Genomic DNA, 26,612 nt, shown 5'->3' with positions numbered 1-26,612 from the left:
AATGTAGAGGAAACATAAAACACTCACTTTGATTTTGTAAACTTTGAATGGCACACAGTGACCTTCCAGATGGTAAAAGCTTTCCAAATCCTGCAGAAACAAGACAATAAGCTTAATTGCATTATTTAAACAGTATACTATGACTTTAAGTTTAACTGTAATGAAATAAATGCTCAACCACACAAACCTGAATTTTTTAAAGAACGGTAACTTGAATATCTTATTGAACAATTTCCTCTCAGACAGCCAATCCATCACTGGTATGATTTCACTACGCCTATCCTCCAGGACAGAGACCTCAAAAGTAAAGCCAATAAGAGAAAATATAAGAATGTGTATAAGGTAACATAATTTTACATATTTATCTTATTTTCTTACTCCCATCAAAAGTTCTAATTACCTTAAAAATGCTTGAGGCGCTGACGGTCCAGTACTGAAGATTCTGTTTTGCTGTTTGGACGGAGACGACTTGAAGGTCATATGGGTTGCTCTGCATACTGGTGTCATGTCTGAATCTCTTTAGACAGTATATATATTCTCCTGTATCCTCAGCTGGCTCTGTTGTTTCCCTCTAATGGAATTACAATGAGCAAATGACAAAAATGTATCATCAATGAGGGATTTTGAATTCAGTGTTAATCTGGGCTCACTCGGTGGTCTTGTGTAATGTACATCTATTCATAAAACAGACCTGTGAATTCATATTTGGTTTGACTGCTCTCATGATTCTCCTGTCAGGTATCTCCGTGCTCCAACCCAGCTTTTTTCTCAGTCGAATGATGTGATTTATAACACAATCATTTTCAGGCTCTAAAAGAACGTAAATGTTTTGTCATACACTACCTTGAAAAACCAAACTATGTCCTGTCAGAGATTCAGATATCAGTTGGCTAACTGTGGTATCATACAGTGACAGTGTCCCCGCCAATGTTGAAGTGACACCTGAACCTGGTCTGGACCTACCTTTAGAATCATAAAGGACATTGTTCACTCTCTTGCCTCTGTAATTCCATGTGGCGGGAACAGATGTGTCATTACCCTTTTTTATGGGCCTAGGTGCAAACTTGTTTGCACAGGCTGGCTCTTTCTTTCTTTGATTTGAATGGCCTAGAGAAAAAATATTGTTTATGTTAATTGTGGCACGTCGACAGATGTGTGTGGCAGGCAGTAAATAACTGGTGAGGTTTAAATTTCATTGTGCAGTCATAAGTGCTTGGTTTGGAAAAAGTATCTAACTTTTGTCTGACTCAGGAAATAATTCCTCCTTCATTGTCAGTGGTTTCTCAGAGATACATTTTTGGAATGTATCGCAGTTCAATCTTGGCTCAGGCTACTGAAGGATTAGCATTTTTTGAGTAACCTGTGTGGTAACAAAAACGATTTACAAAAGTCATTACTTACAGGCTGGTATCATTCTCATATCTCTCTTTACTTCATTCGTTGTCTTCACATTTTTCTGTAGTAATGTATCAATCAAATCAAAATGTATTTGTATAGGCATTTTCACACGCAAGCATGTGAGGGCTTCACATACGCTCATAGAACTGCCCCTCAACCAACCTAAACCCTCAAGGTATCACCCTCAATGTGTCAATCCTTGTTGTTCGAATGTGTCCATGTGCCACGGGTCTGGATGAGTCGAGAAGTAACCTAAAGCTATCTCTAACCTAAGGCTAGCTCTACTTTGCACAACGCCAATGAATGTTAACCCCAAAACATTTGACATTAATCTGTATAGAGCTAGCTATAGCCTAGCCACCCTAACCACAGCTCAGGGTCAGTAAGTCTAGTATAGTATAAGCTAACCAAACAGGTACAAGAAGGGAACTAACGTTGCTGGCCCTAATAAAAAAAAGTATACTTGATTCTACCGTTTGTAATGGTGAGGCCTAGACCTAAGTGACGGACTTGACTAACGTTGTTAGCAAGCGTTAGAGTCAGCCTAGTACACCGTACACTTGCAAGCGATATCATTTTCTGTGGGCTTGTTGGTAGCCTACTGTAGTTCTGAGTGTGCTACAGTGTTAGTCATTGATACCTGCATTATAACCAGAGTATGAACATTTCATAAGCCAACTTCCAAATCGCTTATCGCCCAGAAGCCTACGACCGAGTGCTCGCATGGCCTATCGTTAATGACTACTTTGTTGTGTAGCTAGTTGCTGAGCAACAACCTGTCAAGGCTGTATCTGAAACCTACATCCGACTATTATGCATTTAGATTATAAAATAATATAATCAGAGCAATGACAAAGATAAACTCGCAACGAGTGTAGAAATATTATGATACACATTTGTAACAACCACACATTATCAAATTATTGTTGTTCGGCTATTTGTGCGTTTCTGCCCAACATGCAAACATTCCTATTTCGATAGTCAAATAGGCCAGTGCAAATCCTAGGACATTTGCATTGACTGTATACAGTATAGGTGCAAATTGACGTCAGAAACAGGACAAGCACAATTTGGATGTCCACTGTGAACTGTACGTTTTACATGTAATATACAAACCTTCTACCACATCAACAACAGGTTATAAATGGACGCACATCGCTTTCCTGACTGACTCACTATTTTCTTAAAACTTTCCTTGATTGAAGTCAGGAAGAAAGGTAAGTAGCCTACATATTTGAACTGTGCTATGTATCCGAATTCTCTGCATGTTAAATTTGAGATTTAGTCCTATCTCTCTACTCCTGGGCCTATAGGCCTACATTTGTCATTAGACACAGCACTGACGTGTCTGATTTGAAAGTTTTGGTTAATGGTTGTGTCTAATTATAATAATATAACAATATAATTCCCTTTGGGATAGGGAATTATATTGTAATATTATATTATTATACACTGATCAAAACCTTAGATTTATAAATTGCACTGTGACTATTCGGTGGTTTTATTGAACTAGGTAACCAAACGCATCTTTCATGGTCTGTGTCCCATATGCAGGTTCAAAATGAAGGCTCTTATATTATTATATTTAATGGGGTTAGGCTACAAGGTCAGTCAACATTTCAAACTATCACAGATATAAATGTATGTGTGTCTGCAGTAGCCTATGCGTTTGTATGTATGTATTTATGTATTCTATTTATTTATGGATGCATTTATTTATTCATTTAGGTATCTGTATTTGGTGGTAAGTACGATTTGATTCTGCCAATAAGGAACAACAGTAATGCAGTAGTTTCTATTACATTCACAACGTCATGAGCACGAGCTGTTATCGTTAGCCTCGCATTTCTTGAAGTTCCAACACAGCTTGATGTAGGCTAATGTATTTGCATTGTGGTTTGCATGTTACAGAGAACTCAACAAAAGTCCTCTATGCTGTTCTAACTGTGGAGTCCAGCGCAATCAACAACTTTACATCAGTTTTAAGATCATTTTTAATGACCAGTCCCGTTGTTGTTAAAGACGTTGATGTTACAACAAGTAACTGTTTATGATTTACTATAACTGCTTATTATTGTTTTAATTGAACTAATAAACTGTACGTTAAATGTGTTATGCATCGCAATTAGCAGAGAATATTTTCCTTTTTTCAATATAACTCAAGCTCACTGATTATTTTATGCACATTTCATCATCAGAATGTTGTGCTTTAAACAACATAACAGAATGTCAATGCATGGAGAAGCACAAATGGAATGATGAAGTGTGCACGTCTTTCCCAGAGTGCTGCCCAAATGAAAAATGCACAATGCAATCTGTGCCGAGTTCACCATTGTGTTTCCCTATAGAAAGAGGTGGTGTGAAATAAAGTTATTTTCATGGTTTCTGTGCGCCTAAGCGTGTGAAATACTCATTCTAACCTGTCATTTTCTTGTCCATGTAGTTGATATATCTGGATTTTTCGTCATACCAGGGGAAGGGTATAATAAAGACCTAGATGATTTGGAAACTCCATTGTATAAAGATACAAGGCAAAACATCCTGAACAAGGTATGTATGCATGGTAGCACTCGTTTAAGTGACCAAATCCTATATTCAGTAGGCTTCCATATGAACGGGCTGAATGTTTGGCAACTTTATCAAATGTTTAATGTTTAAATACGTTTTCCTCTTTAGATGTTACCAGTGTATAGCACATTTCCCAAGTTTGTCAGTCTTACAATCAGTGGTTTCAGGTAAGTAGGGCCTATGCACTCCTATGGGATACACATTTTGTCTTTACTTTTTTGTGTACAAGAAAGATCACTGAATCTATAATATATCTTTCCATTGAATTGTAGGCCTGGATCGTTAATAGTCGATTTTCGATTAATATTGAACAGAAATATCTCCTCTGTTGACCTAGCCAACAAAACATCCAAATTGCAGGTTTTGTTGAAAGGAACAGCACAGGTGCAAACAAAAGGTATGCTAATAAGAAGTTGGGTAATTACTTATGTAAAGTGCATGCGTCTGACAGATGCTAATGTCAAAATGGGGACGCAGTCTCACCCTGCTCGACTTTTTAGATTTATAATTGACTGTAAAACTGTAAAATTATGAACTTTGTGACATGACGTGAAGACATGGCTGCCGCCCGACTACGCGGTCTACCGGGCGACATTCTCAATCAAATGTCAAGACTTTCGTGATCCAAATCAAAATTCTGATGTGACAGATCAATGGGGAATCGCTTTCTCTCTTCAAGGCTGTCATCCTCTAGCCTGGCTCTGCCCTCCTACGTACTTCCGCTCAATTTGGATTTTGCTTCTGTACTAGGTCTGGGAGTTTGGCTTTGAAGTCGTTTTTCAAAAACACATTTTTTGTAGGTCCAATCAGCGAACAGAGGGAGTGGCTGAGAACGATGGCGCTAAAGTCGTGCACTAGTTTAAGTTGTAGTTCATTAATGGCGGCGGAGAAAGATGCGACCGAAGCTATTCTGCGGTTGTGGCAACGCTGCCGAATATCCATAAGTGAAAGCCGGTGCAAGAACATTCCTTACTGAGTTTTGTTGGTGGCCATGATGTTGTGGCCCTCCCCCATGGGGTTCGGGAAAAGTTTGATTTTCCAGCTACGCAGCTAGCTCTGTTACAGTAGTGGTGAAGGAGTTGGCTAAGGCGAACGCTAGCGATTGGTTAAGGCAGATCAGGCTCTGGGCAGGCTCTGGGCAGATCCAATAGTTTTAAACTTCAACAGAGTACCCGCCATCAAGGAAGTTAACGCTTGTCAATGGAGCGATCCCAGACCCTCTTTACATAAATGAAATGTACGAGGGTCTGGTTAGAACCAGGCAAGTCATCCTCAACCTTTTTGGCCTTTTTAAATCTAACTATTTGTATGATCCATGTGGTCCTTTTGCCGTTTTAAATGCTACCCTTTCCAGGTTTTCTGCAACCACATTGCGCGCGCATCCCAAATGTTTACAAACAAATAATTGGTCAGTGGTGATATCAGAGAATGTCTAATATGGGGAGAACCATAGATATACAGTGGTGGCCAAAATTATTAGAACACTTGTCGGATCTGAAAATATTGACCTTTTTTTTTTCCAAAACATGATTTCATTTCATAATGTTCATGAAACATGCAGATGGTTGCTCTGAGCACAACAAATAACAGATGTTCTACTGTTTTTATCCACTTTTAACTTTGATATTTGGTATGTCCACCTTTTGCAGCAGTATTTATTATATATATTTCCTGAGAACTTCCACACTGATGTTATCCCATGCCTTCTGCAACTCAAGCCAAAGGCTTTCCTTTGAATGTACAATAGATCTGTCCAGTTTATTTTCCAACACGGCCCAAATTTGCTTGATTGGGTTGAGGTCCGGACTTTGAGGGGGCCAGTCCATCATTTTCAATGTTCCAGCAGATTCCTTCTGTCGCAGGTAGTTCCGGCAATAGTTAGAAGAATGTTTAGGGTCATTGTCCTCTTGGAAAATAAATCCAGGCCCAATAAGACGATTCCCAGATGGTACTCCGTGCCTCACCAGAATGTTGTGGTATACCTTCTTATCCATGATGCCATCAATTTTCACTAAGTCACCTGTTCCTGAGGCTGAAATGGCACCCCACACCATAATACTACCCCCTCCATGTTTAACTGTTGGCAAGAGACACTCGTTTTTATATCTTTTCCCCTCCCTCCGTCGAACATACACTCTTTGCTTGTTGCCAAACTGTTCAAACTTTGACTCATCAGTCCACAACACTTTACACCAATCTTCCTTCATCCATTTCTTGTGTTCTTTTGCCAATTTCAGGCGTTTCACTCTATTCTTCTCTTTCAATAATGGTTTCTTTGCTGCTATTTTGCCAACAAGTCCTTCTTTTCCCAGTTTCCGTCGCACAGTTGTTGAAGACACTGTTGCCCCATCAGTCATTGTGGTGTTGATCTCATCACGCAGTTCTTGTGAGGTCTTTCTTCGGTCCTTAAGACTGAGAATTTTGAGATGCTTCACTTGTCTGTCTGAAAGTTTTTTTTTTTCTACCTCTACCCTTTCGGTTCTGGTGTGAGTTGGTGGGTTCACGGCCAACACAAAAATAAATGGAATTGATTTGTGGCATCAGCAAACCCTTTAGTTTTTCCCGTGAATTTTCGGTGAAAATCATTCCAAACCCTATCATTGCAATTTCTTCCTGCATATAGTCCGCCATGCTTATTCTTAAATCTCGACAGAATTTGAGAGATTTATTGTGTTAACAGTCGGGACACTGGTTGGAAATCTGTTTGTGTGTGGTGTGCTGTCTTTGTCAAATCATGGCACACCACACACTGTAGGAGCAAAACGGCTAAATCTAGGATTTTTTGTCCTCATGTTTGTAGTCTCTCACAGTTTGAAAATCTTATAAGGTTAAAAAAATCGTTTAGTGTGTCCCCAGCATTAGCCATGTTCAAAGAGCAACATGTGCTTCAAGACTACGTCTAGAGGCTTTGAATTGATACCAATTGGTGGTGTGGCCTTAGTGACAAAACCCTGATGTTACCAATCACTTAATGAGCAGGATAGACCTTGTACATTCAAAAGAATCACACAGCTCTGTCCTATGACTCTTGCATCACCAGCAATTTAACCACGATCACACCTGACAATGATTACATAACTAATTTGGCTTCTTCTGTGAAGGAACATGATTGTGTGACATTGATAGTGAAATAGGCCTAGCTTGGTTTTTGTAAGAAAAATTACCTAAATCTCCTTATGATGGCTATATTCTATGGTTTATACAACATAATGATGACTTTGTAGATATTTCATTCGTTTAATGGGTATTTTAATGTAGCCTGACATTGTCATACTCATAATTCTAGTCAGAATATGAGTCTGAGAACTCTCCGTTGGGCTTTGACTACAGGGCGTGTTTCAAACGAGCCTGGAAAACAAATGCCTCTTCGCTCAATTGGATAGATCTACAACCAATCAGAGCAACAGAGTATGTGACGTATGTTAAGCACCGCATAGTTGTTGTCAACAGAACTAAACTACAAGCAGACTTGAAGTATGCTTGAAGAATGAATACAAACGATTTTTGCCGGTGTTGTAAAATTAATTTAAGGGTAGGGAGAGTACTTGTTCACACGGTCAACCTTTTTGAGCGAAACAATAAAGGGCAATGCATATACGAAGTTCTCCGTTTAGGATTACAACTCCATCGGGGCCAGCTGATAAATTAAACTTTTACCGAATCCCGTAGGAAGGACGGCAAAAACATATTTTCCATCGACAAATGCCTTGATTGCGTCTCTCTGTTCCTCTTTCAAAATTAATGCGCTGTCGATGTCTTCTAAAACAGACTCGATGGCAGAATCACAACATCCCAGATCTCCAGCGGTAGCCATGTTTGCTCAAAACGAATTCAACTTAAGCGCTCTTTTGTGACTTGGGTGATTACGTTACTGTTGATCATCTGTCCATCATCGTATAAAGCCCGCCCTGGCAATTTCATTGGTTCGCCCAGATTCTGGTTTTCTGTAGTCGGTCCCCAATACGAGACCCTCCAGACCCAATTTCCCGAACAAATTTCTTTTGGGCGGGGAGAAGTTGGGCTGGCAGCCAGGCTAATTTTAATGGACAATTCAACAAAAACAACTGAAATCTCTTGAATAAACCAAGTGTTCTAATAATTTTGGCCACCACTGTATATATAAACACAAAACTCTTTCTAGCATGTGTATTGACATGGAGAGCCTAACCTGTCAGCTGTGTTGTCAATGCCTTGAGAGAAAAAAGGAAGTGACCAGAGCTTGCCGTAAAGCAGTTGCTCTGGTCGTACAGTGTATGACGTCAATGACATTTTCAAAGGCTTTTTAGAACAGAAAGGCGACTTAAGAACAAATCTAACAGCCAGCAGTATGTATTTTTTTGCCTTCCCTTTCAAATTCAACATTTAAATTACTAGACTTATATCCTGAGAAAAGTGGATTTTGAGGGGTATAGCTCCATAGACCTCAATTCATTCTGCACTCGACCGTTAGCGCCCTCATATGGAACTAGAGTGGAACTGCAACCAGTTGAGAATCCGGAAGTTTCCCGAAAGTGGGAGTATGGTCAGAGAATGTCTAATAAAAATCCTTAAACAGGCTCTGGTATGGTTCTCAAGTTCGTATTTGTCAGGTACACAGAACAACACAAGGTCAGACTGGGCACTGAAATTCTTAAGACAAGACAACGCAAGCACCTGGCATAACATAACATATAAGTACACAGAACATAAATAACATCTATGCTGAGCTTAAATAAGTAAAACTTCCTGAATATACAGATAGCAATAAATAATCGACTATACTAACCCTAATACTAAAACTTCCTAAATATACAGATAACAAAAAATAATACACTATACTAACCCTAAATGCACATAATACCTATGACAACCCTATAACCTATTCTAACCTAGGTGGAGTACAGTACAATAGTGCAAAATTGCAGATCAGTGACTATGTCAATGAATATTAGCCTACCGATAGTGCAACCAGTACTGAAAGTGACAGTGTATAAGTGACTAGAACTCCCCATAGACATAATAAACAGCGATTTGGCGTATATATGGCACGCAAAATAGATGTGTAAACCCGTGTCATAGATACGCAGAAGTATAAAGGCCGAAATATGGTTCTGCGTCTCCGTTTACGAATGGGCGGGCGCACGGATACGCACGGATACGGACGGATAGACTGCGTTTATGGTTCTCCGTAGGCTGTGGGTGCTGAAAACAATTCACCGCCAGAAGAGTAGGTGGCGCAACGGTTTTTTTGTTTAGACGTCGTTGAGTGTTTATTTACCTTGCCGAAAAGTCGGAGCAAATTTACAAATTAGCCGTTCCATCAATAAAATATGCAAATTTTCAGCAACTACACAGCCCATTTCTCATCACATGTTAATTCAGATTCTGATTTACATGTACCGTTTAGCTGAAATATGAATTGTAAAAACTTTACACGCAATGGCGGTCAAAGGATTCTGTTCGTCCTGCTATCACAGCAACCCCGCCCCTACCCCTGACGCAAGCGGTAATTAATACTGACCAATCACAGCCAAGGGGTCTCCGTAGCTCTCCGTAGCTCTCCGTAGCTCTCCATAGCCACGACGGACAGTTACAAAATTAAGGAGGTGCACGTCAAGCTGTCCGAGGCTCTACGAGGGCTGACGGAAAGGTTGTTGAGGGCGTTCCATGGAGACGAGGGAGTTCCCATGTGTCCGTTTTTCGAAAAACGCAGAAGTATATTTCGGCCTTGTGTGCCATGCCGACTGCCGAGTCTTCTGCCTCTTTGTTACGGTGCGTTCACACTGCAGCGGGGCGGGCAGAGCGGGGCGTCGGCTTCCAATTCATTTTCATTTTGCTTTTGCGCAGCATGTTCCAGGTCTTACATCCTGACCTGCTTCCCTAGGTTATGTTTTGTTTCATCTGCCGTCTTTTATATTCATGTCTTTTTTCTACCAAGATAAAGCAACCAGTGACAATATCAAGCCTTTGTCCATTCCATGGACAAAATAAACAGAGTTTGAAATCTGGTCTTTAAGATCTATGAAACACAAATAAACATAAACAAATATCAATGTAATATGCCCGTTTCCCTCCTGTTTTAAGATGCATAACAGTATTAATGTTGTCTTTCACAGGAATGGTAAAAATGACTGCACCAAATGGCCCGGTGAATTTTCAATCAAACCAGTCCCTGTCCTGCTCAACTGAAGAAGACATGATTCTATATTCTTGGCAATTGAAAAACTTTGTACATACTAACAGGATTTTTAATGTAACCAATGGTTCTGAGTCTAACACAGATAATTCTTCTCGGAAGACCGCACTTAATCTTACACTGGTATCAGAGGTCTGGTCAGGTATGTGTCAAATGTTTTGAGTTCAATGATGATGACTTATCATGACACATTTACTGTTTTAAGTAATTCATTCCTGAAGCCTGTTTTACTCACTATCACAGTACTTTCTCCACTTTTGATCTTCCACAGGGTCTTTTTCATGCCTCTTCCTTACAAGTTCATTAAACGTGACTATAATACATAAAGCCAGTGCTGTACTGGATGTAGCCCTCCTGCCACAGATTAAGATAAGTAGCGAACCCCAATTCCCACAATGTACTGGTGGATGGGGCTTTGAAGACGTACGAGTTTTGTGTGAAATAAAAAATTCCTCTGAAACCTATAACGTTTCTTGGAAATGTAATCTAAAGTATTCCGATCCTGACAAACCAAGTTTATGTGAGTTTTCTTACAGTAGTCATTTAATTCAATACATTCTCCTAACAGGACATGTAAAACAATTTGCTAACATATGTCATCTTCTATTTATGTCCAGCCCCCTATGGTTCAATCATTTATACATTGAATACGAAGGTCGACTGTAGTAACGACGCAAAAAACCCTGTACCAAACTGTGAATGCAAATTTACTAACAGGCTAAATGAAAGTACAAAAACTGCAGTCAATATAAATGTCATATACAGTAGGTTCTAATTCTATTACTACATTTGAGAGATTTCCATTAGAAATACCACATGTTGTGGTCACACTCATTGTCGGTTAAGGCTGACTGAAAACTTTTTTTTTCAATGTTCATGACAGAGGACGATCCCTTCTGCGAAAAGGACAATATATGGCCAGTGGCCAAGTCGGGGTATGTTGCCAAGATGAGATGTAAAAATGGTGTAGGGGAAAGAAGCAGGAGTTGTGACAATTCAATTTGGGGGCTCGAATCTTCCAGTTGTGTTAATGTGGATCTTCACGATATTCTCTTGGATGCACAAGTAAGTTATAAACCTTCAGTTATATCAACGTACATCAGTTACCCTTATTGTTTTACAAAGATCTGCTCTGACATTAGTCAATTGATTGAGCTGTAAATTTCCTCTCTGCCATTACAGAATCTACGGAGGGGACTTGGAACAGTAGAGCAAAATACCCCCGACATATTTATCCGTTTAAAGAATTCCACAAATAATACAGAGGCAATCAACACATTTGCTAATCTTAATGCTTCTGTTATTATTCTACAAACCATGCTAAATGTTTCCGATGAACTGAAACAGCCTGTTTTAAATGTAAGTTTTTTTTAAATTATCTTCACAAATTCATGGGGTTTAAGTAGCTCAGGAATAGAGCATTTGACTGCAATGAAGGACACTGCATCGTCAAATATTTGGATGAATAAATGAAAAGTGATAATAAATTATTATTATTACTTTTCTACAAAAGGATCAATAGTACACTGTAACACTAAACAAATGGCCTTATTTTCAGGACTTAATAGAATCTTCCAGCAATCTTTTGGATAGTAGTCTTGAAAACTCTTGGACTTCAAAGGAAGAAAATAAAAGCAACACAAATCTTGCTTCAATATATTTGAAATCTGTGGAAGGATTGGTCAAAAAGACGGACATAAAAAGCAACTCTGATCCAATTATCAAACCAAACATTGCTATGGTTTCCTGTATGCAGAACTGCAATGGTACTGTGTCCTTGTTCAATGTGAATGTATCTTTAGACGGTGGGAAGGGTCAAACTAAAACTGTGGTGTTTAAATTTCTGGACCAGTTTTTACTACCCAAAGACAGCGATTCAAGCCCAAATTCCCTTGTGGTGTCTGCAGTTGTTCAAGACAACGTTAAAGCAATCTCAATAGACTTTGAGTTGCTGAAAGACAGACAGCCTAATGTTAAAATGTATTGCGCATTTTGGGATTTTAAGGCAGACACATGGTCCAGTGAGAACTGCACATGGGGAGGTTCTGACAATGAGGGACACTGTGAATGCACCCATCTTTCATCCTTTACCATGCTTATGGCAAAGAAACCACTACCTTTGAATTATATGGATGAGATAACCTATGTGAGCTTGGGGGTGTCAATCGCCTCTCTGGTTTTATGCCTGGTAATAGAAATTCTGGTGTGGCACTCAGTTGTGAAATCAAGCATTGCCTTTTTTCGTCACACGACCCATGTTAACATTTGTTTGTGCTTGCTTATAGCACATATCACCTTTTTAGCTTCAGCTTTCCCAGACAAAATGAATGGCAGTTGGTGTCAAATTTGTGTGGTGCTTAAACATTTCTCTTACTTGGCCATGTTTTTCTGGATGTTATGCCTGAGTATTATTCTTCTTCATCAGATTACATTTACGTTCCACAAACTTAGCAAGAATGTTTTCCTGGGATCATCTTTTTTTTTGGGCTATTTTTGTCCCCTGGTGATTGTTGCATTTACAATGATCAGCTATAACAATGGACAGGAAGACATCTACTATAGTTCTAAAACATGTTGGTTATTATATAAAGGACTTTTTAAAGGGTCAATGTATGCATTCGTTCTACCCGTTGGAACAATTGTGATCATCAATGTGTTCTGCATGTTGGTGGTTGTCATGAAACTTTTAAATCCTGCAATGGCTGAACACAGCAACAGGGATGAAAAACAGGTTTCCAAAGGTATCCTCAAGGCAGTTATCCTTTTAACCCCAATCTTGGGAACAACCTGGTTTTTGGGATTTTTTGTTTTAACAATTGACCTCACCAAAGGACCCCTCGCCTACTTTGTCAATTATGCCTTCACTTTGCTCAACGGATTCCAGGTAATAACTCATACAGTGTTACAACTTGAATATTCTTTAATGTATATGATGTATGCCCATTGTGCAAATCTTTTTGTTGCATCATAAACACTTTTTGTTGATATTACAGGGATTCTTCATTTTGCTTGCCACATATGCAGCAGATAAAACGGTACCTTATCCACTCTACATAAAGTATAGACTAATATATAAATGAGACGATTCATTACACTTCCCGTGTAAACACGTCAGTTAAAAGTTGTATACATTTTTCACAGATTCGAGAGGCACTGCTGAAACGTTTGGGGTGGAGTGTAAGTTTATCACGTTAATGTCTTTAATTGATACGTTCTATGACATACGAATATATGACTGTTAATTTATCATTTATTTTCTTTGTATTGCAGCGTTCACAGTCCACCACAAGTGCAAGCTCTTCCAAACTATCATCAATGAAGAGTCACTGATGTGTTTGCTGGGCTGGCATATCTAGTTTTTTCTTGAACACTGTTCTATGATATACTGTTTATAACAATATTGGGGGGTTTATGTTTAGCATTATATACATGTGTGTTTTTGATCTTGATAAAAAGTTTGGGGGGGGTTTTGTTTAGCATGATATACATGTGTGTTTTTGATCTAAAAATATTGGGATTTGTATGTTTAGCAGTATATACGTGTGCGTTATTATGAAATGTTGCATGTCATATTTTCCTAACTTCAAGCACTCTTATTTATTTCTACAGTGTGTTGTATTGTTTTTGTAATTTTCATATCCTGCAATGTACACTAGTTTCTGTGCAAATAACATCATTGTACACTCATTTTGACTGGTAATAGAATTAAATATATGTTACCCTTCCCAGTTTGTTTGCCTGGCTTTACACAGTAACATTTTATGGACTTTAGTTGGTTGAAACTTAGGTCAGATCTACAGTACACTTTTACAGATTTGTCTACACAATAACACATCTCAATCCACTTGCAAATGTGAATAAAGATATGGAGATATTGTTTTACAAATCTGATATCACTGACTGTGAATACACATTTGATGATTTCTGTAGTTTACACCTTCAAAAATCTCATTAGTTTACGCATTTGCCTTTTATCAAATTTAACAGTGTAACACATTGGAGTCTGAGTAATGTATTCGTAATTCATGCAGAAGGTTTGGGTCAACCCTTTGCGGCCCTTCCTTGGTCTTGCTCCCTTCTTGGATCCTCCCACTCATCATCTGTATCATCCAGATGCGTGCATTTCAGCACTAACATCTTGCGGTATTGCTCGCATTCTTTCTCTGCACTGCAACATATTAGAAAAACACAAGACTATTACACTTTCCTAATGAGGCAGGGTACGGGGAAACGCTAAAAGCTAAATCTTGTGGAGGCCAACGTGTTAATGTATACACGTCTTTTTTCTGAGAACACAACAAAATCACAGTGAAATAACTGAAATGTGGATTACGTGTGTAGGAACCGAACACAATCATTGTTCCCGTAGATTTCCGCTATCCTTTTTGGTTTGTCACCAGAGCAATCCTCCTTATCTATGGGGACATGGAGAGAGTGCAGCAGACGCAGCACTCCAAGTCGTCCAGACTCGGCTGCAAAGTGGGCCGGCGTCCAGCCATTGTCAGCTCTCAGACAAGGTCTGGCCCCGTTCTCTATTAGGATCCTCGCGGTTTCTGTCTGTCCTGCAAAGCAAGCACTACATGTGACTGTGTTTTTAGGATACCTTGTCAGGCGGGGGGCATTGGCGCCCCCCAAGAGGATATGGCCACCCTGATACAATAGCTGGCATTTTGTCCGGAATTATTTGTTTACTCAAAATGTTCCCGTTTGGGTACTAGTCAATGCACATCATTGATCGCAAATTAAGAAACCAAAGTATATCAGTATGCAATTTTTAACTGTCATATTCACGTTGTTTTCAACAAGCCTGTATACAACAACAGTATAATAGAATTCCAGAAATTACATTTAGTCATTTTTAGCCATTTAGCAGATGCTCTTATCCAGATCGACTTACAGTAAGTACAGGCTTTTGATCAGTTATGGCTTTTGATTTTGGTGTGCCACCCCAACATTTTCAGTGGCCCTATGTTGCCACCCCTATGAACAATTCTGAGGGTACCACTGGCAGGGTGAGAGGGGCAGTTTTAAATTGTACATTATTTCAGTTAACTAAAACCTGTTACCTTTGGCTGCTGCCCAATGAAGTGGTGTTTTACCATTCCAGTCAATGTCTCTTTGGTTGGGATCACATAGATTCTTTCTCAGAATGTCCAATACAAGGTCAAAGTCCCCAGAAGCTGCTGCCTGATGCAACTCTGTCATTTCTCTGGTTGCTAAGTAACATACAACACAAGCCTGCCTGAGCCTAATGACAGTACCAAAAGAAAAGGGTTGCCCTCTTGTGGTCAGACGAATCTTTTTTTCACAATATCTATTTGTCATTTACCACACATAGATATTTATAAAACATAGTAAAAGAAAAGTTGTGAAAAACATCTGCTATTTAAAGACAACTCCACAAAAGAAAAACGAATCAATCAATGAAAGTAATTACATCAACAACAGCCATAACCAATTAGACAAAAAAAGAAAAGAAAAAAAAAGATTGGTAGCTACAGTGGATGTTGCATTATTTTTTCTCAGCAGCTTCAAACAAGGGGTATTGTAGATGAGGAGGCTGTATGTAGTAGTGATAATATAAGCGGGTGGGTAGCATAGTTCACACATAACTTTAGGTCCATTTTAATAATTGTGAGATGTTTACTTGTGAAATAAAAGTTTGAAGGCATCCCTCATCTTTCTAAACGCATATGAAGACAGAGGGTCTCTCACTTTTTCTCCAAAATCTGGCTTTTAAGTATTTTGTATTAGGTTTCAGTGTTGGACCCAACAAAACCATCTCAGGAAAAATCTCAAACATGCAGGACAGTGTCCCCAGGGTTGAGAACCACTGTTCTAAGCTGTAGGTATTTTTATGTGTTTTTTGTTGAGGAGGTAGTAACCTCTGAGAAACACATTAGGCATTATGCATTCTCCTTAATTAAGTAATTAGGGTTAGGTGGTGGAAGTGGTGCGGGTTTTCAACTCCGTGAACGACCAAATGCAGGCAGGCAGGCATGAAGACGTTCAGTGACGTTTAGGCAACGTCAAAGGACAGAAAAATCTCATCTACATTGTGTTTTTAAAACTGAGGCTCAGTTGCGCAATAATTAGCATGAGTCAGTCTACAGTTCCACACTTCACTATCTGTGCGCAACTTCTTCATTTCACCTCAACTGTGTTAATAGCTTATAACGCTTGCTTGCCGCACTATGGCTACCAGTGAGTTTATGCCTATCACGTAAGGGTTCCACATTTTTCTCTAAATCAAAATAATATACGATGCTGGGTATGATGCCTATGGTAGACCTACAACACTGCAGAACTGCAGATCCTAAATCGGGTCGATTATTAACCGTCAAAGACACACCCACTATTCCACTTGTCAGGCAACAATGTGTTAACCAGGAAGTCTCGAACTTGAAGGGTGCGTATGTAAAAAAAGTTTTTTACATTTTTGGGACTTTTACTTTGTTGTTAATTAAACTTAGCTTATTGAATATAGCGGCATAACAACAGGCGGTGTGTACATATATTAGCTTGATTCTAAGGGAGTCGTAAAAACTCCTTACAATAAAAACATCAAGAGTTTCATCGCGAGTTTCATCGTGAGTTTATTTTATATCGATCCGCAATCTTTAAATTCAGTTATTGAAGCTGTCAAGTAAAACAACATTGAGACAGTTGCAGATTTTATAAATCCTGACACGAAAACAGTTCAGTGTTGACATTATCACCAGATGCTAATATGTACTGCACCTGCAGCTTAAGACAATATGGATCGTGTGAGCGTTCTGGTAGAACGACTTCCTGCCCTTAACTACTAAGTTTACAATTTCAGACTTAACATTCAACGTGTCTGCTTCTGTAAATATTTTTCTAAATAATACTAAGATTACTAGGAATACTAGGATATGTGCCCTATTAATTATTTGTTTTTATTAGAGCTCACTTAATTTTGAATCATGCTCCTGAAAGTGTGCCAACATATTATTTTCTTTCAGAGGGTTCAGCTTTCAAAATGAGCAAAAGGAAAGCTAAATCTTTGAGTGATACGCCATCCATCAAAAACCGCAGAGTGGAATCTGAGGACTCCCAGAGAGAAGATACAGTGGATGAAAGGGATTCCCTCAAATTCAACGATCTTTCCATCGCTCCCACTGTCAGTGATTCTTAATGATGTAGTTACTGTAGCTACAGGTTACAACTGCAATTCCTGAATCATAAATCTTCACAACTAATGGTGGTCTTTTTGTTTATATTTTGTAGGGTTCTGGAGATATCGGCGTCATTGAAAGCATCACCGTAAAGAATTTTATGTGTCACCATTTGCTAGGTCCATTCCAGTTTGGCCCTCATGTGAACTTTATTGTTGGCAACAATGGAAGTAAGAAAAATATATATTTATATAGTCTACTGTATGTATACCGCATATATATATGCATGTATGTGTGTGTGTGTGTGTGTATATATACACTCACCGGCCACGCCTCTTCAATTGCTTGTTAATACAAACAGCTAATCACATGGCAGCAACTCAATGCATGTAGGCATGTAGACGTGGTCAAGACACCTTGCTGGTTGTTGGAGCCAGACGGGCTGGTCTGAGTACTTGCGAAAAACTGCTGATCTACTGGGATTTTCACGCACAACCATCTCTAGGGTTTACAGAGAAGGGTCAGAAAAAGAGAAAATATCCAGTGAGTGGCAGTTGTTTGGACAAAAATGCCTTGTTGATGTCAGAGGTCAGAGGAGAATGGGCCGACTGGTTCAAGATGATAGAAAGGTAACAGTAACTCAATAACCACTTAGTGCTTCCATTACAACCAAGGTATGCAGAATACCATTTCTGAACGCACCAGACGTCGAACCTTGAAGCTGATGGGCTACAGCAGCAGAAGACTACACTGGGTGCCACTCCTGTCTGCTAAGAACTGGAAACAGGGACTACAATTCGCAAAGGCTCACCAAAATTGGACAATAGAAGATTGGAAAAACGTTGCCTGGTCTGATGAGTCTCGATTTCAGCTGCAACATTCAGATGGTATGGTCAGAATTTGGCGTAAACAACATGAAAGCATGGATCCATCTAGCCTTGTATCAACGGTTCAGGGTGGTGTAATGGTGTAGGAGATATTTTCTTGGCACACTTTGGGCCCCTTAGTACCTATTGAGCATTGTTTAAATGCAACAGCTTACCTGAGTTTGGTTGCTGACCATTTCCATCCCTTTATGACCACAGTGTACCCATCTTCTGATGGCTACTTCCAGCAGGATAATGCACCATGTCACAAAGCTCAAATCATCGCAAACTGGTTTCTTGAACATGACAATGAGTTCACTGTACTCCAATGGCTTCCACAGTCACCAGATCTCAATCCAATAGAGCATCTTTGGGATGTGGTGGAACGAGAGATTTGCATCATGGATGTGCAGCCGACAAAAATTCAGCAACTGTGTAATGCCGTCATGTCAATATGGACCAAAATCTCTGAGGAATGTTTCCAACACCTTGTTGAAAGTATGCCACATAGAATTAAGGAAGTTCTGAAGGCAAAATGGGGTCCAACCCGGTACTGGTGAGGTGTACCAAATAAAGTGGCCAGTGAGTGTATACTGTACCAGCAGGGATTTTTTTTTTATGTATACAGTTTTACATGCTAGCAGTATGACTGATTCTTTAGGTGGGAAGAGTGCCATTCTGACTGCGCTGATTGTGGGCCTTGGAGGAAAGGCCACCACCACCAACCGAGGAGTGTCGTTGAAAGGCTTTGTGAAGCACGGAGAGAGGTAAGTTTACAGGAGTGTCCACTGACAACTGATTATGTTTGAAGGTCATCAGAAAGCAGCTATGAATACGTCAGCCATATTTTCGCTTGTTCTTTGTGTCTAGCACTGCAGACGTCACAGTGAAACTGCGAAACAGAGGGCCGGATGCATACAAACGGGAGGTGTATGGAGAATGCATCTCCATAGAGCAACGGATTTCAAGTGATGGTGTTCGGACATGTAGATTAAAGAGCAAATCAGGTACTAGTCAGCATATTATTCTATCTGTATATGAAATACTTGTCAGTTGGTTAGTCTGTCTTTCTTAAAAATAGTAAGTCTGTTAGTTTGTCTCACTGTCTATTTATTAATGAGAGACAAGTTATTGGTCTCTGATTGATTTTGAAACTGTACATGAAGTAGAGGTATGCAATGGGTTGGTATTATTCAAATGGTATTATTCCTTGTAATGTTGAAGTAATATTTGTACTTTATTATGTTGTGTATTACAGGGCATCTAGTTTCAAATAAAAAAGAGGAATTGACCGCCATTTTAGACCACTTCAATATACAGGTTCTTACTCTGGTTTGTCATCTTCTGTTAATGTAAATCCTGATGTTTTACTTATACATGGACAACCTCATTAACATCGACAACATGTCACAGGTCGACAACCCTGTCTCAATTCTCAACCAAGAAATGAGCAAGCAGTTTCTGCATTCAAAAAGTGAATCGGACAAATACAAGGTAATGCACGGTTACATTTACGCATATCCCTGTGTACATCGACGTAGGAATCTAAGTGTGTGCTCCATGCATTGTGTGAAGTTTTTCATGAAAGCCACCCTACTGGAGCAGATGAAGAGGGACTACATCCACATCAAGCACACTAAAGCTATGACACGCGAGCAGGTGGAGAGGCAGGAGGAGGTAAGGCTTCACTAACAGAGATGCACTGTGTAAGAGCAATAGTATAAACACTATATGAAAGAAGTTCTAGGTCAATGTAAATAAATATGCGGAAATGGCAGATTGTCCGGGAATTGAGTCATTGTGATGTTGCCTCACTGTTTGGTGTTTAGTGTCTTAAAGATCTCAAACAGGAGTTCCTGCAGAAGAAGGAGAGGTATGAAAACCTGTCAACCCTTGGGGAGATAAAGGCAGTCTTAGAGGACCTGAAGAAGAAGATGGCTTGGTGCTTGGTGTGTTTACAGGCGTTTCCTATCCATTTCACCAGTGATATCAATATATTTGCTAAGATACTAATTTGCATTAGTTAACATGTTGATAGATTGCATGTTAATAGTTGCTAAACTCTGTGAAATTAGGCTTTTATACCTGTGGGAAAATGCTGTTGGAGCTTTGAATTAATGCTATGTTCTATGTCCAGGTCAGAGAGAAGGAGAGGATAGTAGAGCAGCTACAGGAAGCTATAGAATTAGAGGAAAGTATCCACAAGCACGAAGAAAACCTACAGCTCTGTCAGGTATGCATGGGAGCTTTTATATTTTTATATATATACACACACAGAATCACTCAGAAAAGTTTCAGATGGGTTTTGTTTAAAGGGGTCATAGAATGCAAAACCGAGTTTACCTTGTCATAGTTGAATAACGACAGTTCGGTGGGTAAAATGGACATACAGAGAACCCCAAGTCCCATTGACACCTCTTTCCTATGCAAATCTCACAATTTGAAACTGCCGCTGTAAAACGGGCGATTCCCAAAGAAGGACCGAGTTGACGTCAACTCAGTGGCTGTACCTTATTTGGCTCACTGGTTGGCCATGTTGCGTCCGCTGCGTCGCTCGTTGTAAACCTTTTCTTTCATGATAAAAGGGAGAAAACCTCTCGTTTCATTCTAGTCCTATTACACAGGGCTGCATTAGGGCGCATAGAACAGCACCCGGGCCATTTTCAGCTCAACCTACTTTCAAACTTTCATCTCCCTTCCTCCATCCAGGAAAAAGTCAGTCAGGCTGAGGAGAAACTCCGGGACAACCAGCAGAACCTTGACAGCCTGAGAGCAGAAGAGGAGTGCTTGTCAGAAGACAGGTTAAAGTTGAAAGAAGAAAAGAAGACAAAGAACAAAGCTCACAAAGAACAAGAGGTGCAGTGCTGCTGATTGTCTAAGGCTACACTGCCACTGCTCAGACCTTTCCTTCAGAACCACTGTTCTTTAGCTTCTAATGTATATTGGGTTTCTTTGATGTGTTTTTATTCAGTCAAAATTGTGCTGCAGGTGGTTTACATCCGAGCTCGGAACAAACTGAAACAGTCGGAGAAGGAACAAAGTCTTCTTCAGGAGAGGATTGACAAGGCCAAAAATATGTGAGTGGGTTGTTTCTTTTAAAAGCCCCTGTTAATATTTGCATTTGGGATACAGAGAGTGCGATCCACTGAAAATGCAACCTTTGACCTTCCCTGACAGAGGGAGTCAGAACAGTGAGGCAGAGGCAGAGCACACCAAGCGTCTGCAGAAGATATCGACTCTGAAGGAACAGCTTGAAAAGCTTGACAAAGAGTTACCAGAGTTGAACCAGGGAATCAAGGACAAGCAGCAGGCACTTTTCAAGGGAAAGGAGGAGCTGGACAAGTTGAGGTAGGTCAGAACAGAATGAACTTGCAAGCCTTTTCATGTACACCCCACACAGACCACAATGGGCACCAAAAACTAGTCTTGACATTTGAAATGCTCATCTGTTGCGTGTACAAGGCCAAAATGCAGACTAAAACGTCTTTCACTTGTAACTTGTGTGGAGATTTAGTTACAAATTTGGCTTTGTTTGGTTTTCTGTGACAGGTGGGTACACATCACATTCAAGTGAATCTGGGCCTATTTTCATTTACATTTCCATGACCGTTAGTTTTTGTTATACAATACAAATGCGATTATCAATGTCTCTCTTGTTCCAGACTACGTAAAGCAGTTGTGAAAGGGCGCTAAAATCATAACAGGCATGCAGTATGACAGACTAACCTCATTCCAATGTCATGCTCTAGACTGGAAGAGAAGAACATACAGGTTTCGTTTGAGGTCAAACTGAAGCGAAAGAACCAGCTGCTGGCCAGTCGCTCTAATAAACTGAAGAGGTTCGGCGACCACATCCCCGACCTGCTTGACACTATAGACAAGGCTCACAGCAAAGGACGCTTCATCAAGAATCCCATCGGCCCCATAGGTGACGCCAACATCCACTCCAGAGGGGTTTCAAGAATGTTTTCCAAAAGTGGCTGTAGCTGAATGTTTGTCTTCTGCAGGGGCATGCATCAACCTGAAGGACCCCATGCTAGCTGTGGCAGTGGAGAGCTGCCTGCGCAGCTTCATGAAAACCTTCTGCTGCGACAACTACAAAGACGAGTCAGTCCTCCAAGAACTGATGTCTCTCTATTTCTCTAAAGGCAGCAGGCCCCAGATAATCGTCAGCCCTTTCACAGAGCGAGTTTACAAAACTCAAGGACGGTAATCAAGATCAACTTGGCTTTGGAATAGAAATGTTATTGTCATTTCTAGTTTTTTTCCATGATGAGACAATGACTAACCGTAAATATTTATTGCTATCAAGAAAACCACAAAATGTTTGTGTTTTGGTTCAAGAAATTTCTGTATAAGTCCATGACATTTTGGCATCTTGTCTTGTGTTTCAGTGGGGTCAAACATCCTAATTACCCTTCAGTGCTTGACTCCCTCATCATATCTAGTCCAGTCATCACCAACTGCCTAATTGACATGAGGGGCATAGAATCCATTCTGATCATCAAAGTAAGCGTCTGTTCAGATTTTATTACATGCAAATACGCTGGTTTTCTGGTGATTGATGTGTGTGTGTTACCATGCATCACAGGAGAAGAGTGCAGCCAGGAAAGTGATGCAGCAAGGCACTCCTCCTAGGAACTGCCGCGAAGCGTTCACTGTGGAAGGAGACCAGGTCTACCCAAACCGCTACTACACCGCAGAGTACAGCATGGCGAAGTATCTTGGTGGAGATCTGGAAACAGAACTACGGTAAGAGGAAAAAAAGAGGATTGTTGGCAATTTTGAACATTTTCTTTGTCACTCTCTGTCACTCTCTGTCTCTCTCTGTCTCTCACAAACTCTCTCTCTCGGTATTCGCAGCATGGTGGAGTCGGAGTTGGAGAACCACACAGCTCAGCTGTCCAGGTTCAAGCTGCACCTGGGCTCTGTGAAGGAAGACATACAGCACATGGAGGGCCAGCTGCACACCAATATCATGGCGCTGAAGAAGACTTTGGTAATGTGGGGCTCAGAGGTGGGGCTGAGGCCTCTGACACGTGGAAGCACAGGCAGCAAGGGCTAAACTAAACTAAAAACACCCACCGGGTGACTTTCTGTGTTTTGGTTCAGGATGTGATGTTCTGTTCAGGTGTAGGATGTCTAACTGTCTGAGCCTGGGTGCTTGTTTTTACTTCAGGCTTTGGTGAACCAGGTCAAAGCCAGTTTAACAGAGCTGGAGAATGTTGAGGAGGAGCAGATCGATGACATCAGCTCGTTGGTAAAACCTTGAATTGTTTTGTTTGTTCATGAATCAAATTATTATCTACTGCATTATCAACTGTGGATACTGTTGAAATGTGATTTGTTCAATCGCTCAAACATTGCAGGAAGAAGTGGCACAAGAGAACAATCAGAAAATGGAATCTGAAAAACAAACTGTGCATGAAGCCAAGGAAGTGCTAGACAAACATGCCAAAGCAGTGATGGATATAGATAAGCAGTATTCTGATGTGAGAGCTAGGTTAGACCAGCTGGCAGAAGAAATGGACCCTTTGAAGGTAAGAATGAGTAAATGTTGGTTGGAAATGGAAAACAACATATTACTCAACCATTAATTAATGTATTGTCTTGTAATTTAACTGGACCCTGAGTTTGTGATAAAAGTTTTGATTGATTGAAGAATAGAAGTATACAGCTTTTCGCCGCCACTAAAATACAGTCTGACATACTTTAAGGCTCTGCCATTCTCATGAAACTCATTTTTATTATCTGGTGTTTGTTGTGTTTTCTCTGTGCAACAGGAAGAGCAGGCCAAGATAGAGGCAGAGTGTTCCAAACATGAGCGGAACCTGAGGATTCTGGAGAGCAAGCTGAAAGGTCACCAAGACAACATCCAAGCTATGAGAATGGAGCTAGCTTCAAAAGAAGAGGAGATGAAGGTATTATTTTTGTATTTCTTTCCCAAAGAATATGACATGACCTTCATTCCATGTGTAGGTGTAATGTACTGGCATGTTAAAACTGAAAAAGATGAACACTAACAACTGGTTTCTAGGAATATGTGGCCAAGGCCAAGGAGATCAGCCAAGAGCGCCAGGACGTAAATCGCAGTGCCAAAAGCATTGACACAGAGATCACACGGTTGAGGAAGAGGATCAGTGTCCAGGAGAGCAGCCATGGAGACCAGGAGCAGGTGGTCCGGTAAGGTCCAGCTCTCATGGACCACCTCCACACATCAGTCCCTCAATCAATCAATCAATCAATCAATCAATCAATCAGTTAATCAATCAAACAGTTAATCAATCACTGTTGTTCCACGGAATGCTCTTTAAAAGCTTTTCTTGCCTTATTTTGATTGAACTTATGGTTTTGGTTAGTTTACATGAAACATGACTATTTGCTTGTTGTTGACAACCCTGTGGTATTTTAATAAGGGAGTATGCTGAGGCCCTTACCAACTACAGAGACAAGTCCAACCAAGTGAGAGATCTGAAGAAGTTCATTGACCGCCTTGATAACATCATGTCTGACAGACAGAACAGATATAAAATTATGCGCAGGTAACACATTCATTTAACAGATCAAAAGCTTTCACTGAAATCAAATGGGTCACGTCATGACTTTGGTTCAGGCCTTTCAAGTTGTAGCGTGTTGTTTTCCTCGTTCCTCAGGTCCCTCTCTGTGAGATGCAAGTTGTACTTTAACAACTTCCTGTTCAAGATGAGCTGCTGTGGCTCCATGATGTTCGACCACAACAACGAGACACTCTCAATATCGGTACTGTGTAGCACCAGTGTTCCTCCTTGATCGATCCCCTACAACAGGGACTCCTAGCCCTATTCCTGGAGAGCAGACCTTTCCTGACCCCCAAATTAGCATGCTGGTTTAATCATTAGCTAGTTACGAAAATGGGGGTTGAAGCCAAACCTCCAGGAGGGTAGCTCTACAGAAAGAGGGTTGGGCAGCTCTGCCCCACATGGGTTGACCTCTCTGAGATTTGTAGTACAGTCCTTAGACCTTCTCTTCCTTCTTCCCTTCTTACTGTATGTTAGAGACTGAGACATGTCAGCTGATGGGTTCGTATAACCTTTATGATGACAAAAATGTGGACTCTCTGGACTAGGTTAAACCGCCCGGTCGGGAGAACGACAGCATGAGCGACATGCGCTCGCTGTCCGGAGGGGAGCGCTCCTTTTCGACTGTCTGCTTCATCCTTTCCCTGTGGGAGATCACCGAGTCCCCCTTCAGGTGCCTGGACGAGTTTGATGTCTACATGGTGAGAACCCCATATGTATCTGTTTACACCTTGTTTACATCTCCTGTCCACTCTGGTATGAAAATGCAAACGGTACTGTACAACCCTAACCTTACTGCTACAATAAACCAGTGATGAGGGTAGATGAGGTACCATTTCCTGAACATACAATTGTAGATTGTGAAGTGAAAATAACGCCTTTTTCATCCTCTTGCAGGATATGCACAATCGCAGGATCTCGTTGGATCTCCTTCTGGAACTTTCAGAGCGGCAACATCTTCGACAGTTCATCTTCATCACTCCTCTGACCACAAGGTAATCTTCTCCGTGTGAAATTAGACAGCGTTAGTCAAACAAAGTATTTTGTGCCGTGCAAAGACAGACCTCTTTGTTGGCGAACTCTCTAGGATCTTGGGTGTTCAAGGCATACAGTAAAAAGCTAACTGGTCATTGCTAAATGTTTTGCATGGTTGATTTTAAATATTTTAAACGCTTGGTTTCTCATTTGCATTTTAGTAATCTACCGAAAAGTAGCCATATCAACATCCATCATCTTCAGGACCCGGAGAGAGAGAGGAGTCACACTGGTGAAGAAGGTTCAGACTAACTGTACAGTATAACTGTAGTACTAACTGTAGCCTTTCTGGGTGTGAATAATTATAGACTGTATAATGCTACTCATGAGAAGTCATTCAGATTCTGTGTAAATAGTTTGAGTTGTGAGTGTGTGAAAACATTTAATTCCTCGGCAACAATAACGTGTTTTGAAAAAAGTGTTATACTGTATGTGATGTTTTGGAGTGTCATTTGTCTTGTAAGAAGTTTGTTTGTTTTACGGATTCGATTGTAGCTGTGGTTTTATACTGTTCTTGCCACACTATTCAAATCCTGTACAAATATCCTGTAAAAGTCCAATTGATGAATACAGAGAGAACACGGTACATGGATAGACACTGACAGATTAGAAATTTCAGTCACATCTAAACTGTTATAATATTCATCCATCCCATTAACGGCACCTGTGAGACCATTCCTTTTGAAAAAGCCCATATATATTTTATTGATTTTAATCACTACATACGTAATGTAACCATGTAATTTAGTGTGCAACACATGCCACATGTATAAAAGAACAAAAGAAATACGGTCACTTATGTTTTGATTTAGATCTTTCATATTCAGTAGAAACATTTACTAGACAAAGATTTTGACATGAAGTTTGTATTATA

At 40.2% G+C, this 26,612-nt stretch overlaps 4 protein-coding genes across 6 annotated transcripts in view; 2 read left to right on the top strand and 2 right to left on the bottom strand.

The window, feature by feature from the left end:
* Window positions 1-1,617, bottom strand: part of LOC124485822 (dynein axonemal heavy chain 6-like) — a 42,872-nt gene extending 41,255 nt beyond the window's left edge. Inside the window, exons 1-6 of the mRNA XM_047047659.1 lie at window positions 1,402-1,617; window positions 964-1,107; window positions 692-810; window positions 401-571; window positions 188-297; window positions 28-90 (exon numbers count right to left, since the gene is read on the bottom strand). Coding sequence (XP_046903615.1) covers window positions 28-90; window positions 188-297; window positions 401-571; window positions 692-810; window positions 964-1,107; window positions 1,402-1,540 — 746 coding nt within the window. The 5' untranslated portion in view covers window positions 1,541-1,617. The remainder of the gene's footprint in view (window positions 1-27; window positions 91-187; window positions 298-400; window positions 572-691; window positions 811-963; window positions 1,108-1,401) is intronic.
* An 836-nt stretch (window positions 1,618-2,453) lies between these two features.
* Window positions 2,454-13,865, top strand: adgrf3a (adhesion G protein-coupled receptor F3a). The gene is made up of 17 exons (XM_047047672.1): window positions 2,454-2,615; window positions 2,953-3,004; window positions 3,127-3,142; window positions 3,310-3,438; window positions 3,597-3,752; window positions 3,842-3,948; window positions 4,075-4,133; window positions 4,239-4,363; window positions 10,062-10,283; window positions 10,413-10,661; window positions 10,759-10,905; window positions 11,025-11,206; window positions 11,324-11,500; window positions 11,700-13,025; window positions 13,135-13,176; window positions 13,283-13,318; window positions 13,412-13,865. The coding sequence occupies exons 2-17, from the start codon at window positions 2,960-2,962 to the stop codon at window positions 13,469-13,471; spliced, it is 3,078 nt and encodes a 1,025-aa protein (XP_046903628.1). The 5' UTR covers window positions 2,454-2,615; window positions 2,953-2,959; the 3' UTR covers window positions 13,472-13,865.
* LOC124485920 (ankyrin repeat domain-containing protein 66) lies at window positions 13,585-15,346 on the bottom strand. Its single transcript, XM_047047820.1, has 3 exons — window positions 15,208-15,346; window positions 14,475-14,703; window positions 13,585-14,309 (listed from the first exon to the last, which is right to left on the bottom strand). The coding sequence occupies exons 1-3, from the start codon at window positions 15,344-15,346 to the stop codon at window positions 14,183-14,185; spliced, it is 495 nt and encodes a 164-aa protein (XP_046903776.1). The 3' UTR covers window positions 13,585-14,182.
* A 1,044-nt stretch (window positions 15,347-16,390) lies between these two features.
* On the top strand, window positions 16,391-26,506 carry smc6 (structural maintenance of chromosomes 6). 3 transcript variants are annotated; one of them, XM_047013768.1, is made up of 27 exons: window positions 16,391-16,550; window positions 17,128-17,285; window positions 17,393-17,510; window positions 18,808-18,913; window positions 19,017-19,153; window positions 19,405-19,466; window positions 19,560-19,640; window positions 19,722-19,823; window positions 19,976-20,095; window positions 20,284-20,379; window positions 20,856-21,002; window positions 21,135-21,223; window positions 21,324-21,494; window positions 21,896-22,074; window positions 22,154-22,355; window positions 22,541-22,655; window positions 22,738-22,898; window positions 23,010-23,145; window positions 23,326-23,406; window positions 23,516-23,686; window positions 23,930-24,067; window positions 24,184-24,329; window positions 24,563-24,688; window positions 24,800-24,905; window positions 25,252-25,404; window positions 25,601-25,698; window positions 25,900-26,506. In XM_047013768.1, the coding sequence occupies exons 1-27, from the start codon at window positions 16,406-16,408 to the stop codon at window positions 25,988-25,990; spliced, it is 3,435 nt and encodes a 1,144-aa protein (XP_046869724.1). In that variant the 5' UTR covers window positions 16,391-16,405; the 3' UTR covers window positions 25,991-26,506. The 3 variants fall into 3 exon arrangements, with proteins under 3 accessions (XP_046869724.1, XP_046869715.1, XP_046869732.1); XM_047013759.1 differs by having other exon boundaries at window positions 19,405-19,478; XM_047013776.1 differs by having other exon boundaries at window positions 16,543-16,731; window positions 19,405-19,478.
* Window positions 26,507-26,612: the final 106 nt, after the last annotated feature.

The sequence above is a fragment of the Hypomesus transpacificus genome, chromosome 3, assembly GCF_021917145.1.
Source record: "Hypomesus transpacificus isolate Combined female chromosome 3, fHypTra1, whole genome shotgun sequence".
Classification (NCBI taxonomy): domain Eukaryota; kingdom Metazoa; phylum Chordata; class Actinopteri; order Osmeriformes; family Osmeridae; genus Hypomesus; species Hypomesus transpacificus.
This window is presented reverse-complemented; position numbering and strand designations above follow the sequence as displayed.